The sequence below is a fragment of the Gambusia affinis genome, linkage group LG01 (assembly GCF_019740435.1).
Source record: "Gambusia affinis linkage group LG01, SWU_Gaff_1.0, whole genome shotgun sequence".
In the NCBI taxonomy this organism is placed as follows: Eukaryota; Metazoa; Chordata; class Actinopteri; order Cyprinodontiformes; family Poeciliidae; genus Gambusia; species Gambusia affinis.
In genome coordinates this window covers 35,345,732-35,364,712 of record NC_057868.1, presented here as the reverse complement: position 1 = coordinate 35,364,712, position 18,981 = coordinate 35,345,732, and the positions used below count along the sequence as shown (strand labels likewise).

Here is an 18,981-nt window from a genome sequence, read left to right as displayed (position 1 = left end):
TCTGCAGCAGAATATTGTTGCACTCATATGGCCATATTTTACATTTCTGTAATTTCCTTAGAATTTGCAAGGTGGAAATACCCACAAAAAAGAAAGAACTGTTTTATCTGGTTTTTAATAAGGAAACATATTTTTGGTAACCCTCACAGACATTTAAAATGCAAAGTTTAGTCAGAATTATTGTCAGACAGTAAGAAAAAATGGTTATGTCTTTTTAAATATTACATGTAAATATCTGGTTTATTTATGTTTGTTTGTTTGTTTGTTTGTTTGTTTTTTTTTGGGGGGGAGGTTGCAAAACATTGAACAGATCCTAGATTATAACAATTTGTTCTTGTTATTGAATGAAAATTAATTTGATTTATTTAGTCTCCTTATTAATTGTATTTATTTGAGCTTTATTTTTAAAATAAACAATTCACTTTTTACAATTCACAAAATTGCAATTTCCATTTTCTTGCTTCTCTTTTTGTTGAAAACGTGTCTAGATGTAAACAAATGTAATTTTGTGGAAATAGTCCTAAAGAAGGTAGAGTCAGTTCAACGAAATATATGGGGGAGGGTTTTCTAGGCTGGTATAACTGAACTATCTTCAATTTAAGGTGAATTTTGCCAACATATTTTGTTTTTACTTGCACAGCTCTTGCCAAGTGACCTTGCTGCATCATAATGTCTCACTGGACTTCTTCTTTTTCTCATTTCCGCTCTACGCTGCTCCTTGTGTCTGTTTAAGCATGAACTTAACCATGAACAGTCTCCATGCGCTCCTTTCTTCGTCCCAATCCCCTCCAGGCAATCTGCTCTCCCGTGTAACAAAGCTGAGCTCTGATTGGACAGACGGTGCCGCTCCTTTCTACTCCAAGTGCAGCGGCTCCTTCTGACGTCAATACGCTTGGTGGTAAAGACGCATGAAGCGTCATGAGCGTGTGGACGTTACGCCAACGACGACGCCATATTGTGAGTGGCAACTCAATTGTTTTGACAGTTCTCTTCAAATGATTTTAAAATTTTAACAAAAAGAATGAAAATAAAAATAAAATATGTGAGTTAACGAGTAATGAAAATAATAAGCTAAATATACCAATATAAAACCTTCAGGGTTCTTTTGTGCTCTACTTAAACTTGGACCCTGGTTTAAATGAGTGATCTTTCTCAATGTATTTCCTAAAGATTACACATTAATAAGAATGGCACATTCTCAATATATTTACTCAATTAAAAGTAAAACGTATCTAAGTCATTACTCCACTGAGAGTAAAAAAAGTATTTGGTAAAAAGTTTACTTGAGTAACTGATCAAATTATCAATCATTTAATATTTAAAAATTACACAATCAAACAGACCAAAAATATATAGTTAAGTGGAAAGTTTGATATTTTAAGGATGAAAATGACAATAAGTAACAAAAAATAGCAAAATCAGGGCCAAAAAAATTAATATCAGTTTCTTTCAATATTAAGCTTCTGAAACTTTAAGAAGAACCAATCGGTTTGTCTGGTGAATTATTGGTTAAAACATGTTTGTCTAAAATCCAGAAATGTAACTCCAGGGGTGAAAGTAAACAGGTGTAGTCAGAACACCAGCAAGTATTTAAAACTACTTTTCACCCATGAGTAAGTTAGCAATACTTCATAATAAAATTACAGCATAGTCGTAAACATACTGCTCTAAGTGCATTTTTTCATAAAAGTTACTCAAGTAAATGTAACTGAGTAAATGTAACTAGTTACTACCCAGCTCTGTATATTTCAGAAGAAGGTAATGCGTCTATTTGTATCCAACTCCAAGCAGAACATGCCACTCACAGCATGGCAAACGTGCTGACGTATGGCGTCTACAGCGAGGCCAATGCGGCGTCAACTCTTCCTCTTGCTTCGTAAATCCCAGCTCGTGATGCAGCCCGGCTGTTCCTCCGGAGCGCCTCCCCCCATCCGAGCTCTTCCGGCTGGGCCGCCTCCCTCCCTCCGCCCTTCTGATCCTCTTATCAGCGAGTAAGCGGCCAAGATGGATGTTGCGAACCAGGTAGGAAATTATCTTCCTATTTCTATTACTCTTCCTGTTTACGTTTGCTCTTCAGTTAATGTTAATGCATAGAGCGCGTCGCGGGATGACATATTAATATTTACAATTCAGATTTGCTCCGTTCTTGTTGGACATTTTGATGCAGTCCTGACAAGCATTTGGATTTTAAATATTTATTCAGCAACATCGATAAATAATAATAATAATAATATTAATAATAATCCAGTTCGTGTAGACATTATTCGTTGGATTTTTTTTTCAGCTAGTGATGCTGCAGACTAAGCGGCCCGCTTGTGCAGGATGTCCAGAGAGCCGCAGCAGGGACATTTAGCTCAGGAAGGAGATGATACTGACCGATCTCTCTAGAGAGACTCGGATAATTGATTCAGATTGCTCCTGTTTCAATTAGGCCGCTGTTGCTAAGATAACAAAAGCGGAATGTGATTAATTTTCTGGGCAGTACACAGGCCCAACATATAGGGGAGGAGGTGAAGGAGGAGGAGGAAGACGAGGAGGAGGAGGAGGAGGAGGAGGAGGAGGAGGAGGAGGAGGAGGAGGAGGAGGAGGAAGATCTCCCGCAGCTCTCTAAACAGCCGAGCGGTTTAAATAAAGCCCTTCATGTTTGCTCTGGAAAACCAGGCGCTCATTGAGCTGTCAGGCTGATCTGAGAGCACATTTTGTCACCTGTTTCATTAGGATGCCTAGAAAACAAAACAACCTCGGAAAAAAAAAGAAAGAGAGAGAGAGCTACTCGATGTGCGGCCATTTACTGATGCACACCTTCTGACTGCGTTGTCGCATCCACCTGCGCACAAATACCCTCTCCTTGCGCCAAATTTAAGACGATTTCCCCTCATAAATAAGTAAAAAAGGATAAATAAAAATGGCTGCCACAGGATGCTGCAGGAGAGCAACATTTAATCAGCTTTGTCTAATTGTAATACTGGCAGCAGCTCTTTCTCTACTTCACTCACGCACCATTTCATAACGTCACAAAGACGTGACAGCTAATGTGTTTTTCTCTACTCTAGAAAAGCGTCTTCATTACAACTTTGCGCTTAAAAAATATTATAAAGAATCTGCTGCAACTTATTGTTGTTTGTTATGTTGACAGCTGGTGGCCCAAGGGCAGTTCACAGTAGTCAAGCAACCACTGGGATTTATAAAAGTACTACAGTGGGTAAGTTTTGTTCCTCATTCATTTAGCAGAGATCATGTTTGTCACAGGGCCGGACAAAGCTTTTCTGGGGCCCTACTAGCAAATTTTCTCTTGGAGACCCCCCACTCCCACACCAACATGCCAACACCAGATTCTTTATCATTTCTATCATAATTTGTAATTAGCTTGCATCATACTGGTGTTTTTATGGCTGTTGATTTTAACCTTAAAGAATTAGCAAACTAAAAATGAATACAATTATTTTTTTCCTTAACATTCCTGTTGTATTTGTGTTTATACCATATTTTTGAGATTTATTGTGATTTAATATTATATTTATTTTTGACTTGCCTTTCAGAGTTGCTATTTTTTAGGTTTTGTTGTGCTTTCTTTCTTGCAAAATAACAATACAAGGAATTATGATTAGAATTTATTATTTACAGTAAACAAGTTAACAAGTTTGACATCTGTCCACTATTTGTGTAACTGTAAAAAGTAATATAGAAATTGTTTCTCCATGTCATTAAGTTTGTTTCGTTCGGCATTATTTTAAATATATGTATGTATTTTATTCTGTTAGCTTGGTCTTGTTGGGGATCTTCTGGTGATGTCGCCTCTTAACTTTCATATTCCTTGGGCCGGCTCTGCTTTAGCAGCACAATAAACAAAATAGTTTATTGATAGTTTCCCTGCAAATAAACAACGATATTCACACACTAAAAAGCACCGATTTGAGATCTGGTATTTCTTCAACCCAAACTCCATTTTCTTCTTTCTGAATAAATTATTCTGAAATTTTCTTCACATTGAAATGCTAACAGTAAAATAAATGTAATTATATTTTAGGAACATGTTTACTGCTCTCCAATGTCACCTGTCAGTCAGCTGCTCTTATATAACAAGCTAATATCCTCCAGGCGTCAACAAAACCCGAAAATAGAAAACCGAAATATTACTTATCATATTTTATTTCCTGATTCATATTTCAGAGGAAAAAGCCAAAATTTACTGTCAGCTTTTGACTTCATAAGGCTTTTTGTCATGAATGATCATCAGTTGTTTATATTATGACCAGAATAATGACACACACTCATAAAACTGACACGTTAGATAAACTCAATTAAACTTTGAACAAGTTTTCCATTCAATAAATATTTTTTTTCTGTGAAAGTGAAAGTTAAACATTATCCCTAACTGAGTATAAATGTTATCTAGTTCAACTGAAGTAATATATTTGAACTTAATTAGATCCATCAATGTTTCCAAAACACAATGCATTCATCAATGTTTAATATATATTCACTGACCAAATACAATCCATTATTTTCTCCTCAAAATGTAATAGTTTTAGTCATTATTTTGTAATATACTGTCAAAAAACAATTTAATCAGAAATTAACATAATCTTCTACAGAATGTGAATGAAACAAAACTTGGTCGAGACGTTTTTATTTTTTTAAAAAACTAACAAAATTATGTTTGGTCACAACAAAATAAATTCGGGTCAGTCTTCAATTAAAAACACTTCAACAAGTTTTACAGCAAAAAGCAGATTAGAGCGTAAAATTGATTATCACTTTGTGTTGCAGCTAACATTTATGTAAGTAGATTTTAATTAATTTAGTGTTTTTCTAATTTATTTACTTTTTGTAATTGGACAGGGCCGCACAAAATCTATCCAGGGGCCTCAAATGGCCCCCCACCCCTAGTTTGAGCAGCCTTGGTTTAGACAGTTTTTGCTACATCAAGTAAATATTTTTAAATAATTTTTAACTAATTAATTCAGGTACCTGAAAATGGTAAGATCTGTTTTGTGATTGCAGCTTGTGAGCGAGAGAGAGCAGTCTACGTTACACATTTTATTAACGATTTCAAAAACAAAATGACCACAGAGTTGACCTTTTAAACTATTCTCTGCAACCAAAAATATAAATTAGCACAATTACTGTTTCTATGTGCCTGTTCACTGTAGAAGATTTTCCAAACATATTTTAATCTAGACAGAATTAAATTCGTCAAAAGAATAAAACAGAAGAACTTTGTTAAAGTTTAATAAATATTCCTGAAGAACTGCGTTAGTCTTAACCGTCTCGTTGAGACTAAAAGTAGTCAACCATGAGTCTTAGCTCATTAACAGCGTTTACACTGAAGAGTGTTAATTGGTTGTGAGCTGAAAAATATTGTGATTTTTTAGTTTCTGACCGGCCAATCACAGATGAGGGGAGGTCAGCTGTTCAGATTCAGGTCACCATCCCATTTCCTGGCGCATCTTTACTATTTATAGCGCGGTTTGTAACACAGATGAAGAATCTGCGCGACGCCTCAAGCCGAACGACAGACGTGAAATGTGCAGAAAGTTAATGGCTCTGCACTGCGTTTGAACCTTCACTTTCTCTGGGTTTTTCGTTTTTCTCTTTTGCTCCGGTGGGTTTGTGAGGAGTCTGTCGTGTTTTGATGTTTTTCTGCAGAAGACTCCAGCAGGAATGTGTGTCACTGTTACACGAACACAATCCCGTCCCACTGAGGGATAAAATCACAGTTTAATCTTCCTCCAAAGACACTTCAACACTTTTTATCTATCTGCTGCCCTGAACAGACGTTTAAATACATTTTACCAACTTAATAAAGGAAAACAAATAAGCAGTTAGGTCAAAACTGTACAAAAATATACATTTTGTGTTTAAAAAGAACCTAAGCTTTAGCTTCACCTGGTCCGAATTTGCTATCAAATTATTAAGCAGTTAATCCAAAATTAATCAACATATTTTTTTATTTTCTTATAAAAGCATTCTTCTTTCAAACAAATCTACCAAATGTGAAATTACATTTTTCGTTCATTTGTAGTTTTTATTTATATCTAACATTGTATAAAATGAGCTTAATGGTTAAATGAGAAATCAGCAAAATGCGACAGTTAAAAAAAGAAAAATAATATTATTAATATATTTTATTTATAATGCCTTCTATATCTTGAAATATCAAAGCGGTGCAAAGGTAAAACCTAAAAAAAACCTAAAAAACAAGCAGTTACAGTGGATTAAAAAGTAACTAATTAAAGATGAAACAAATATCTAAGAAATTTAACCAACAATTTTGGTAAAAATAAATTTTATTTTATTTTTATCCAATTAATCATCAGAGTGATATAGAATAACTGATTACTAAATAGCTTAACATCAACATTGTACTTAAGAAATTGCAGTTTTGCATTACAGACAGCCAAAACATTCAAACTCAAAAATATTTTATTGATCCCAAAAGGAAACTGAATGCTGTTGATTAAATTATTCAGAGTTGTGCATCATGTATTTCAACATACATGCAAAAATAAACATAAAGAGCAGCATCTTCAGTTCAGGTAAGCAGTTATTGTTGTTATAAAGCGTAATGTCATCCAAAGTGTTTGTCCTCCGTCAGCAGCAGAGACGATGCTGCAGGGTTGACGTTGGAGCTGCTCCAGTTTAGCTTCAGCTTCTGCTGGGAGAGTTTAGGAAGGAGGAGAGACGTTTATCCGACCCACATTTACCTCCACGGCTGCTTGAACACTTCAGCTGCTCTGATGTCAATTCGTTTTCAGGAATAAGTTAATAAACTAAGAAGGTGACCTTGGGGTTTCTTTCAGTATGAGCTGAAATTTAAACGTGACCTATTATGTAAAATTCACATTTTGTATGTTTTTGTTCTTCCATTTGAGTTTCTACTGCCTCTAAAAACAGTCCAAACAGTAAAATCAACATAACCCAACTGTTTTATTGGCAATAGATTAACGTTTTTTTGACATGTGGAAAATGAGTTGTTTCAAAAACTTCCTGCTCCTTAAAGGGAACCTGTGATGTAAAATTCACATTTTCTATGTTTTTGTACGTCCATTTGGGTCTCAGCTGCGTCTAAAAACATCCAAAGTACGTAAACAACCACCCAGATGATCTTTGGTGCCTGGAAATCCAAAAACCTCCCGATTGTTGAGTCACGTTCGATGTGCGCTGCGCCGTTACCTAGCAACCCAACCAGAGCTCCAACACATATGTTCAGCTGGTTTTACTGCTGTATGTGCTGTACAATGGCTGCTGGAATTTTGGCTTAGTTTTTAGTGCAAATATCTCAGTAAACTTCACATACAACAAACTAACTTACAAGTAACTTTTCAGAAAGATAGAAGAGCTTGTTTTAAGTCAATAATTCCTTAATATTGATTTTTTTTAAAGTTCTTGTTCTATTGGCAGATTATTTTGCGAATAAGAATAAATTTTCCCATGTTATAAGTTAATTTATATGACAATACAACAACATTAATTAAATATTTACTTAAAACAAGCCTCTGTATCTTGCTGAAAAGCTACTTTAAGGTTAGTTTGTTTTATTTAGAGAACTAAGATTTTTCCACTAAAAACTAAACCAAAGTTACTTGGTAAGATTTTGTGTATTTGCTGTGTTCTTGGTTGTGCAGGAGGTTTCACTTTTGCTTTTCAAACATGTATGATTATGTTATTGTGCATCTGTTTGCAGCCATTTTCCCATCGTTGAGTTAGGGGGCGTGGCCAGCAGGAGCTTTTTTTGGATTTAAAGAGACAGAGCCCCTAAAACAGCTCAATCTGAAAGGAGCTCAAATAGATTAAAATCTCATTATCTGGTGATGATTTTCAGCAGAAAACTGTAGTGAACATGTTTTGTATCGCCTAGGAAGCATAGCAGGTCACCGTTACAGTATTTTGATGATTTTGGAGGAAGTAGGAGCCCAGGCCTGAGAGGAGCCATAATGCAAACATTACGGTGTTGACACAGCTCCGCGCTGTTACAGCCTCTGTAGATTTGCAGCACAGCAGTCAGAGGCATGAGTGTGCTGCATGACTCTGTAGTCCTTCCCTGGAGCTATGTGAGTGTGCCAGCACCTCATCGCTGTCTCCCTGGGTCACTGCGAGCCAACCAACCAATCAGCTTCCTCGCTCTGGAGGCCAGGGTGATGCATGAATCATCTGTCAGAGAGGGTCTGCGTGCCTCAGCGTCAGGCTGGAGGAAAGGCTGCCAGAGCGCCTGCTCGTTCTGCATCATTATGGGCATGTATCATAAGCAAGGCAGGGATTTATTCATTCATTTGTTTATTTATTTTTAGGAGAGGGGGAAGAGGAGCCAAACCTGGGTAATATTTATCCAGATTCTTGAACTGAATCCAGTGAAAGCAGAGCAGCAAGGAATAGATCTGTGCAGCTTACCAAGTATTTCTGTTCTGGTTTCTGATACAAATATCTTAGTTCACAATAAATAAGACAAAACTAACTTACAAGTAACTTTTTAGCAAGATATAGGAGCTTGTTTAAGTCCAATAATTTCTTAATATTGATAAAAAATGTACTAGTCCCATTAGCAGATTATTTAACTCATAACTAGATATTATTTCCATGTTATAAGTTCATTTATCTTCCAATTGAACTAACACATTTTCAACAATTTTAGTCATTTACTTTTGGAAAAGTTACTTTTCAGTTAATTTGTCTTATTTCAAGTTTACTAAGATATTTGTAGGAGAAACTAGAACAAAAATACTTGGTGAGATTTTGTGTTTCTGCATTTCTCCAGAATCGTCAAGTTCACTTCCAAATTCAAATTCAAAAAAACTTTATTGACCCCAAAGGAAAATTGAATGGAGTTGCAGCTCATATAAATTCAAAGGGTTGTTGTAAATGTTGATGGCTGTTGGCAGGAAACAGCTGAGAGCCTTCAAGAGCCACATTTTGTATTTTAAATTAAAAAATTTATTTCTTAAGATATCTGTTGTTTTTATCTCTTCAATAATATCCTGATTAGACACTGTTTTGATAAAGCAAAGAAGAAAAAGTTGTAGTTCTGTTGACAGATTATTTCACAGATAATAAAACATTTTTTCCATGTTATAAGTTAAATAATCCAGTGAACTGGAACTTTTTCTCCAATATTAAGAAAATATTTCCTGAAAACAAGCTCCTCTATCCTGAAGAAAATCTACTTGTATGTTAGTTTTGTCTTATTTCAAATGAACTAAGATATTTGAAGTAGAAACTAGACAAAAATGCTTGATAAGATTTTGTGTTTTGGTAGCGTATGATACTGCGTGACTTTTGACCTTCTGTACTTTCCCCTGTTTGTGTCTAATATAATGCAGGGTGAAACCTAAGAAAGGTGTGTTGGTTGTTAGAAGACAGAGTTACCAAACGCAGCTCAGATTTAGCCCTTTTTTCCCCTCCTCTCCTGCTGCAGCAACACTCTGCTGCGTTGGGTTTGGTCTGAATTTAAATTCACGCTCTGACTCATTCTCAGCAAACATTAAAAGGCCGAGAACACAAAGTAACAGCCTCATTCACTCTGGGTTAATCCGTAACGTGTCATAAAAGGTGTTTATTTTATTGCAGCTCATTAGGTGTTTTCTGTACAGATGCTTCATTTGGTTATTACTCCAGGGCTTGTTTTCTGTTTATCTCCTATATGAAGTGCAAATTATCCGATATAAAAATGTTTTAAAGGAGGTAAAGGATGGAATAAAAAAAGTGTGAGGTGCTTTATTTGTACACCTGCTTCTTTCATAGGAGTTAAATCAACAAGGAGCATCCATGAAATAACAAATAAAATCCCTTAAGAAATTCAGAGGTTTTACATTTTGCAGGCAACAATTGATCTACTTGTTATTAATTGTCATTTAATTGTTTGTTACATTAAAATTAATTCCAAAAACATAAAACATCTGCTTAAGCCACATGTGTCAAACTCAAGGCCCAATCTGGCTCTCTAGATTCTGGACTAAACACTAAGTGTGATTAAATGTTATGTTATCAATCAAATCAATGCAGTTTTTATCTGTTTACTGCCAAATTAGATCAATCAGTCCCTCCAGTTTATTGAGAATTATCACAAATTTCCATCAACAAATCCCCACACTTTTTTTGTGCTGATATATAATTGGGATTTTATTGGAAATTTTTCTCAAAAATTGTCAAAAACTTTCTTACTTGTACTAAACAGCTGCTTAACAGCCTTGATTAATGTCAGATTATAATCCATGATCCATACAGCAAGTAATTAATACCACAAACATTTTAATTTTTATTGCAAAAAATCACAAAAGAATCATAAAATGCTGGTGGGACTGAAAAGATGTTCAATAATAATATTTAATTTTGAGGATTCATTGGTATTTTAACAATTTGTGAACAGGTTTTATCAATACATTCTGGAAGAACCGGCCCTTTAAGAGCATTCATGATCTGGATTTGGCCCAAAACAGAAATGAGTTTGACACCCCTGGTTTAAGCCTTTTTTTAGTGTTGTAGTTTGGTCGCCATCCAGCAGAGGGCGACACTGGTCATACTTAATAGGAGCTGTTGATGCAGAAACAAAGATGGCGCTAGAAACTAGACATAACGTCAGGTTCAGACAACCTAAAACATTTAAACACCACACAAAAAGGAGAAAGACAAGATAGCTTAGATTTACTAGCAATGAGGTCGGACAGAACTTGCTTCAGTTACAATCTCCTGACCGCCCTAAAGCAAGTTCTGCCGTCCCCTCTGTTTTTATTTCCTTAGGGACCGTCCCTAGTTACACAGCTTATTCTGTTATCTCAAGTCATTTACATAGCAGTTATTTCTTCTGTTTTCATGAGTGCAGGAACGCAGCACATACAAGCTGACGGTTGAGTTCAGTTCCTGCAACTGCAAGGCAGGAACTGAAAACTGACAGAACAACACAACAACTTCACACATCAAATACTGTAAACATAAGATAACGTATACTAAATAAATACACTAGATATATATAAATATATGTAAATATATGTATACTAAATTTCTAACACATAAAACATTTTTGTGTTAGATTTTATGTTTTGCAGTGTTGTGTCTATTGGTTAGGAACAACATGCTATGGGTTGATTAAACCAATATGCACTGAGCCTCAAGACAAAACATGGATTAAAACCAAAATAATTACAAGTTTAAGTAACTTTTTGATCACCGTTTAAAATATTTACATTATTGTTTAAGTCAAGGATTGCTTTTCTCTCTCTAAACGCTAGATCAAAATGGACAGGGCCACCTAAAAACCCAAACACCTCAGAGGAGACACAGAGGAGATGACGAGCCTCTAGCAAAGCAGGAGGAGCAGAAACCAGCTTGCTTCCTGCTAGCTGCGTTACCATGGCGCTGGCTGTGTGGCATCGTTACTTTGACCGCCCAGTACTTACTGAACCACCACACAGACGGAGGGTTGATGGTGCTCTGCTGTTACGCTATGGAGCCTCCCATTTACATCCAGTTTCTGTTCTTGTAGCTCCCAATTTAGCAGGACTGACTGGTCCATATTTGGTTTGGACGATGAAATAATTAGTTTTTATGGTGATTTGCTGCAAAAATACAAAATCATACCAAGTATTTTTGTGTAGTTTCTAGTCCAACTATCTAAAAGGCAAAACTGACTTAAAGTAACTTTTCAGCAAGATGCAGTAGCTGTTTAAGTAAATAGTATTAGTTCAGATGGGAGATTATTTCACTGTTTTGTTATAAGTAAAACAATCTTCCAGTGGAACTGGTACTTTCTATTGATATTCAAGAATACTAACATTTTATGCTGAAAAGTTACTTGCAAGTTAATTTTGTCTTATTTTGAAGATATTTGCACTAGAAACTATACAAAAATATTTGGTAAGTGTTTATTTTCACACAAAATCTTATTAAATATTCTAACCAAGGACTATTGAAACAATGACTTTTATTTTTTTAACCAAAAGAAAACAAGGAAAACAAATATATACATATATATATATATATATATAATATAAATATATGTATATGTATATCTATCTATATATCTATATATATATATATATATATATATAGAGAGAGAGAGAGAGATAGATAGATAGATAGATAGATAGATACATCTATCTATCTGTTTTTGTTAGGAAATAAAAATTAAATAAGTTAGCAAACAAACCCCATAATGCAGCTTCTTGTTTGTGAAATTCTCTGATCTGTTGATGAAATAATGAAATAAGATATCTATGAAAACTGAAACCTGGGTTGTAAATACTCCAGGTTTGATGAAATTAATACATTAAACCGACTGAGAGGTGTAGTTTTTATTTTTAGAATAGCTCACTACAAGCAGACTACTGCTGTAAATACTGAATTAAACCACCGCTGCAGCCATATTTCACCTTATTCTTCATCTGCATGTTGGTAAGAAAAAACAAAACATTAAAAACAGTCTTTACCGCCAATTTACATATAAGGTTGATACTAATATTTTACTCAAAGTATGAAATTCAGTTTTTTAAATATAAAAAAGGATACATTTCCTGTTTCAATCATTCTAACAGGGATAAAACATTAGAATACATTCAATTATGAATTTAGGATTTATGTTCTGCTTAGTGCAAAAACATAAAGATTCAAACTCAAAACATTTTTAAAAAGTCAAAAATGTTAAACTTTTGAATCTCAGAAATGCCCAAGTATTTTCTAGTCAATGTCTGAGATTAGTCTCGACATTTCTGAGTTTTTCAAGCCAATTGTTGGCTTTTCAAGATCAGAAGTTTCCTTGTTTTTTCTAGAAAAATTCTGTGATTAATCTCAAAATTTCTGAGTTTTTTTCTAAAAGATTTTCAAGCTCAGGTTTATAGATTTTCCAATTATAAATCTATGTTTGTTATGATTAGTATATAAAAAAATCGGATTTATTTATTTATTTGTTCGTTTTAACAGAAATTCACTAATTTTTCTGTCTAAAATGGCCGTCATATCATTAAAAGTCCAAATAAACGGAAGCTGTTAAAAACGTTTGTCAAACAAGATGGCGGCCTTGGGGGAGCTGACTTTATTCAAATCGGCGGATCACATTGGTGAAAAAAGTCCCGATGTTGCAAAAACTGAATATCGTCCAAAAACCTAAAATCTGAGGAAACAAACCTCCTGGTTATATGAGCTAAACGATTACCGATAATATTGTTGTCGCCGTTTATTAACGCCTGTGGAAAACAGACGTTACCATGGCGACAAGAAGGAAGTGACGTGTCGCGTGTTAGCTCAGAGACGCAGCGTGGATATTGAGGGTGTTTTCCTAGCTTGTAGCTGAGTAGCTGAGTATCCGGTGACAGATGGTGAAGCACCTCAGCCAGATTAATAGCTGGATTGTCCCTCCAATCGGATCTGGCCTGCAGAACCGGGAGGGTTCTGCAGTGGTAAAAATAGTCTGGCTCCTCTAATCTGCTGTAGGTGAGAGAGTGTGCATCTGTTCGTACCGTTTATTGGACGGGACTGATCGTACTGTAGCAACGGACAACTTTCAGGAGGAACATAACTAGGCAATTAAATAACAAAAACAAAACAGCTATGCAGAAATTAAAACGTTCACCAATAACCATGGCAACAGGGACAATCTGTGCTGTGTTGGCTGTTAACAACGGCGCATTGATTTACACTTGGTGTGAATTTATTAACAGCTCAGAGGGACTGGAGGATGCTGCAGGCAGGAACCAAAAGCATTGCACACAGCAACAATTATTAATATTATAAGAGAAAACAGCGACATCTATGAACCTGTTTGAATCAATAATTTCTTAATATTGATTTTCCAAAGTTCTAGTTTTGCTAGGAGATTATTTCACTTATAACAAAACATTTTTCCACTGTAAATGTTACATAATGTGCCTGTTGAACTGGAACTTTTTCATCAATATTAAGGAAGTACTGACTTAAAACAAGCTATAGTCTGATAAAAAGTTACTTGTAAGTTAGTTTTGTCTTATTTCAAGTGTACTAAGGTATTTTCACCAACAGCTAGACCAAGAACAATTGGTAAAAAAAAATGTTTTTCTACTGTATAAGTATGTGTTCTGCAGAGGTATTTGCACCCCCTTGAACTTACATCAAGCATCTTTGGTCTAGTTTCTTGTGCAAAATATCTTCATACAGTTGAAATAAGACAAAACTAACTTGCAAGTAACGTTTCAGAAAGAAATATGAGCTTTTATAAGTAAATAATTCCTTGATATTGATGAAAAAGTACTAGTTCCTCTGGCAGATTATTTCATTTATAGCAAGTAGTTATTGAGTAAAAACAAGCTGCAAAATTTTGATGAAAAGTGATTGTAAATTATTGTATTATTTTTGTCTTATATTCTCTAATATATCTGCACTAAAAAGCTGTAGACCAAAAATAATTGGTATAATTTTGTTTTTGCAGTGCATGCCTTTTGTCATGTCAGTCAGAAAATTCAACGTATTTTGAAAATAGGACATAAGTGTTAAATCCAATTAAATCATAGCTATGGGTTTATTGCAAATTTTCCACAAAAATGGTCAAAAGCAATGGTGAGAGTGATGCTAACTGCCACCTGCAGATGGCAGTATTCCTTACTTCTGCTATTCTGCTGGGTCAACCTTACCTGATAAGTAACAATTGAACAATTCATCGATCAATTCATGATTGATGAATTGTTCATCAATCATGAATAATTCATGATTGATGAATTGTTCATCAATCATGAACAATTCATGATCAATGCAGCAAGAAACCCAAATCAAGCTACTCAGATTCTGTAAGCCGTGTTTAGTCCGCTTTAATCAAACTCTGGTGTGTTTTTATTGAAAGTCTGGTTCACTTGGGGAAATGTGAACGCAAATTCAATTTTTGTTGTTTTTCAGTAGGTGCTGCATAAATATAGAGAAGTAAACAAGGTTGGTTTCAGTTAGTTTGTTTCATTTGGCAGTGCGGAAGAAAATGGCTTCACCAAAATCACCAAACTTGCTCATCACGCTGGGAAATAAAGTCCAACTTTAGTCCCCAATCAGACTATCAGGTGTTAAAATAACCTAAAGAATAAAAATATTTGCACGTCCAACTTGTCTGATTGTTGCTTTATTCTCATACTTTTTCTTCAATATGTAATAGGCGTTTAATGAAGAAAAAAATGTTGTAAATATTCCTAAAGTAGCCAAACAAAATTATTGATTTAGCAAAAAAAAATTGTGACAAATTTGTGGCAGGATGATTTAGCATGATATCATGCTTTCCTGATATCATGATGTTGGTTTCAAAAATGGATTTGATTGTGTTTCTGGTTCTAGGACTTTGTTGTGACGGCAGTGTTTGCCTTCATGTGGCTGGTCTCATCATGTGCTTGGGCTAAAGGCCTGTCAGACGTGAAGACAGCCACCGATCCAGAGAGGGTCATCACTCTCATCCCGGCCTGCGAAGATCAGGAAAACCTCTGCAAAGAGGTCTACGACCCCAAAGTCTCCGGGCTCAACACCTCTGTGGTGAGTTCCCGATTCTGAGCTGCATAAAGAACCACTGTGACATTATCCACGCTAACGATCAACATTGGTCTCCGTCCAGGCTTTTGGTTTCATCAATCTGATCCTATGGGTGGGAAACCTGTGGTTCGTCTTCAAAGAGACCGGCTGGATGGCTGCGGTCTTCCCATCTAAACAGCTGCAGGATGGTGAGTTCACCAGTCACACGCATCCCCAGAAAGTCTTCAATTAATGTAACTAAATTACACAGGTCAGTAGAATATCCACAAATTGTACTTAAGTAAGAGTAGCACTACTTGAACATATTTTTACTCAAGTAAAGAAAAAAAATATTTGGTAAAAGTCTATTCAGGTAACTGACCAAATTATCAATCATTTAATATTTACAAATTACATAATCAGACGGACCAAATTATAAAGTTAAATGGACATTTTGGTGTTTTAAGGACCAAAATGACAATAATTGATATAACTAATAACAAAAAATAACAAAATCAGGAAAAAATAAATATATCCAAATCATTTTTTTTCAGTGTGAAATTTTAACAAAAACTGCAGGTGTGTGTCTGTCTGGTGGATTTCTGGTTAAAACTTGTTTGTTTTTCATTCAGTGTGGAGAAAATTCAGAAATTTTACTCAAGTAAAAGTAGAAATACTTTATAATAAAATTACTCAAATAAGAGGAAAAAGTAAAATACTCCTAAAAGTATATATATATTTTTTTTTTTTCAAAAAAAGTTACTCAAGTAAATGTAACCTGCTACTACTGAGATCTGCTGAAATGTCTCAAATTCAGTAAGTTGGCCTAAAAGCTGCAGTTTGTAACTTTTATAATAAATGTATTTTTCATAATTGTTAAAACTGTCAGTTTGTAATCAAACAATCTGTGAAAAGATCGATCTCCTCCGAGTTAATGTCTGAAAAAAAGGAACGGATAGGTGAGAATCAAAATCTGTTTTTGAGTAAAAACATGACAGATGTTTGTGGCACAACTAACAACAACAACAACAACAACATAATAATAATAATAATAATAATAATAATAATAATAATAATAATAATAATAATAATAATAATAATAATGAATTCTTTGTGTTGTGCTTAATACTTTCTGTTTAAGAAGATATAAACTTGTCACTGAAAATCTCATCCTACAAAAATTACAAAAACTGTTTGATGGCTAAATTTGTGCAGTAAGGGGCCCCACATAATTAATCGCAGGGCCACAAATGGCCCACGTGCCGCACTTTGGACACCGGCGATGTAAAGCATCTTTGAAACCCTTTTTGCTGAAATTTGCCGTACAGATAAACTTGATTGATTGATTGATTGATCAAGTGATTGATTGATTGATGCATCCTGTTTCTTCAGGGCGATCTGGTCATCGTTGGAGCGTTTCTCGACCACCACCTGCGTCTCCACATCTTCTGTGTGTCTGTTTGTGTGTCTGTGAGTCGGCAGGCGGCGGGAGGGGAGGCCGCACTCTTACCATAAGGGATCTGGGATTTCTTCTGTTTGCTGTAACAATGCTGATTATTCACGTGATGTATTTAACTGTAAAAGACAACAGAGGATTGTCTGTTTGGGTATACGAGAAAAACTTGAACACAAATACCAAAACAATCGTAAGGGGAACCTTGTTGTAACGGAGAAAATTTACGAGGGGGGAAAAAAATTGTAGTTATATTTAACTTGAGAGAATGTATTTGTCTGTGCTGTGTAAATATCGACTTGCTGATATATAAATATATATATGATTATATGTACACGGTTGAATAATTGTGCACTCTATATTAGTTGTTATACAACAAATGTTGAGCACAGAGTTATTCAATTGCATTTATTTTGGTTCTGTTTAGGAGCTCTCATAGTTTAAATCTTTACTGTCCGGATTCACAGTCGCATTTAAATCTGAACATTTGCTTTAAATTAATGATTTAAAAAATAGAAATCTGGGCGAAGGCTGCAAATAATGACTAAAAACAAAGATATCTATCTATAGAGAAGTGAGTGACAGTGGTAATGTCAGTGATGAAAGTAGGTTTTTATATATTTTTCAACCATCTAATATCACAAGTGGATGCTTTCTGGTTGTGCACTGATTATTGTCAATCCTGGCATCTGCAAATCACAAGTCCACACGGAGAAGAAAATGACCTTTGGCGTCTCATATTTGCTGTGTTGTCAGTATGGAAATTGTGAAATCAGATGGTGTAGTAAGAGTTTCTGTGTGTTTGTTTGGATGGCATTTATTTTATTTTGTCAAAAAAAGAAAAAAAAAATCTCGTCCTTTTCTCGATCGCCTTCTTTGTGATTCGGAAAGTCCAGAGTTGCGTGTGTTTGTTTTTTTGTTTTTTATGGTGTTTTTGTCACACTTGCATCACTTCAACACAGAATAAAAAGTGAACGAGTGCTTATTAGATTCTAAAAATCATTGTCGTGCCACACACGACGCGCCGTCTTCATCCCGCCCTCGACTCTCCTCCTCTTCCGATTGGAAAGCCGGTTTAGTGCATGCATCCTACTCCGACATTCCATCAATAATCCTAGGCAAACAAACAAAGCTAGACTACACAGCGAACCCGATGTTTGGTACACAACACTGATTATTACAGCAGCTCTGTCATAATCTACTGAAAGCACAAAGTGCTGCAACGGTTGCTTGTATCCAGATGCAAACACACCTGTACGGCTGCGGCTGCCCATCCTCCGTACGGATCTCCAAGCAGCATGTTTGCCAAACCATAGCAGATGTGTTTTATTGGTATTTAGCTTCCACAGCTCTCAACAGAAACAGCTGTAGTTCAACTCCAGTGCGTCTTTAGTTATTGTAAATTCTTGCTCTCTCTCTCTCCTTTTTTTATTTTTAAATCAGGGTTCTTAGATCCAGAAGCTACTTGCTTTCTCTCCTGTTCTGTCTTTCTTTCTCTTCCACTGTAGCTCTTATAAATATGCTGAAATGAAATATAGTCTGTCGTTAGTGGTGAATGATGTCTTGTGATACTCTCTAAGCCCTCGAATAGTGCTGTGTTTTATTGTGTATGATGTATTCATATTAGTATTTATGATGATGATAAGTCGGAAAAAATATCCAAGACTCTCCAAAGTTTTGCCGTATTCTTATTATATGGGATTCATGTGAAACTAAATGAAATAAACTTGAAATTATTCTGTTGAAGAATTAATTGTGTTTATTGTCTCTGGATGACTGTTGAGACATTTTTATTTCCACTTATTTGATGTAATTTTTGTTATGTTTAATATGAATACAGGATGGTAGTTGCCCCCTTTCACCTCCCGTGTAGATCCGCCCCTGGTAGGGCAAAAGCTACGTTCACCATATAATTGCGCAATTTAACATTTGAAAAATAAATTTGCTTAATTGAAAACAACAATTTGAAATAAAAATTTTCTTTTGTCGATGAAACGTTTTGGCCCAAGGATTATTGGCATTTTTGGCCGTATCGAAACTGGTTTATTTCACAAAACTGCAATAGAAAAAGTTCTTCCGAGTCACGT

General features: G+C 35.2%; 1 protein-coding gene across 1 annotated transcript; it reads left to right on the top strand.

Moving 5' to 3' along the window:
* The first annotated feature begins 1,835 nt into the window (after window positions 1-1,835).
* On the top strand, window positions 1,836-18,643 carry sypb (synaptophysin b). Its single transcript, XM_044140734.1, has 7 exons — window positions 1,836-2,022; window positions 3,137-3,202; window positions 7,989-8,235; window positions 11,223-11,419; window positions 15,274-15,465; window positions 15,545-15,650; window positions 16,834-18,643. The coding sequence occupies exons 1-7, from the start codon at window positions 2,005-2,007 to the stop codon at window positions 17,106-17,108; spliced, it is 1,101 nt and encodes a 366-aa protein (XP_043996669.1). The 5' UTR covers window positions 1,836-2,004; the 3' UTR covers window positions 17,109-18,643.
* The last annotated feature ends 338 nt before the right edge of the window (window positions 18,644-18,981 follow it).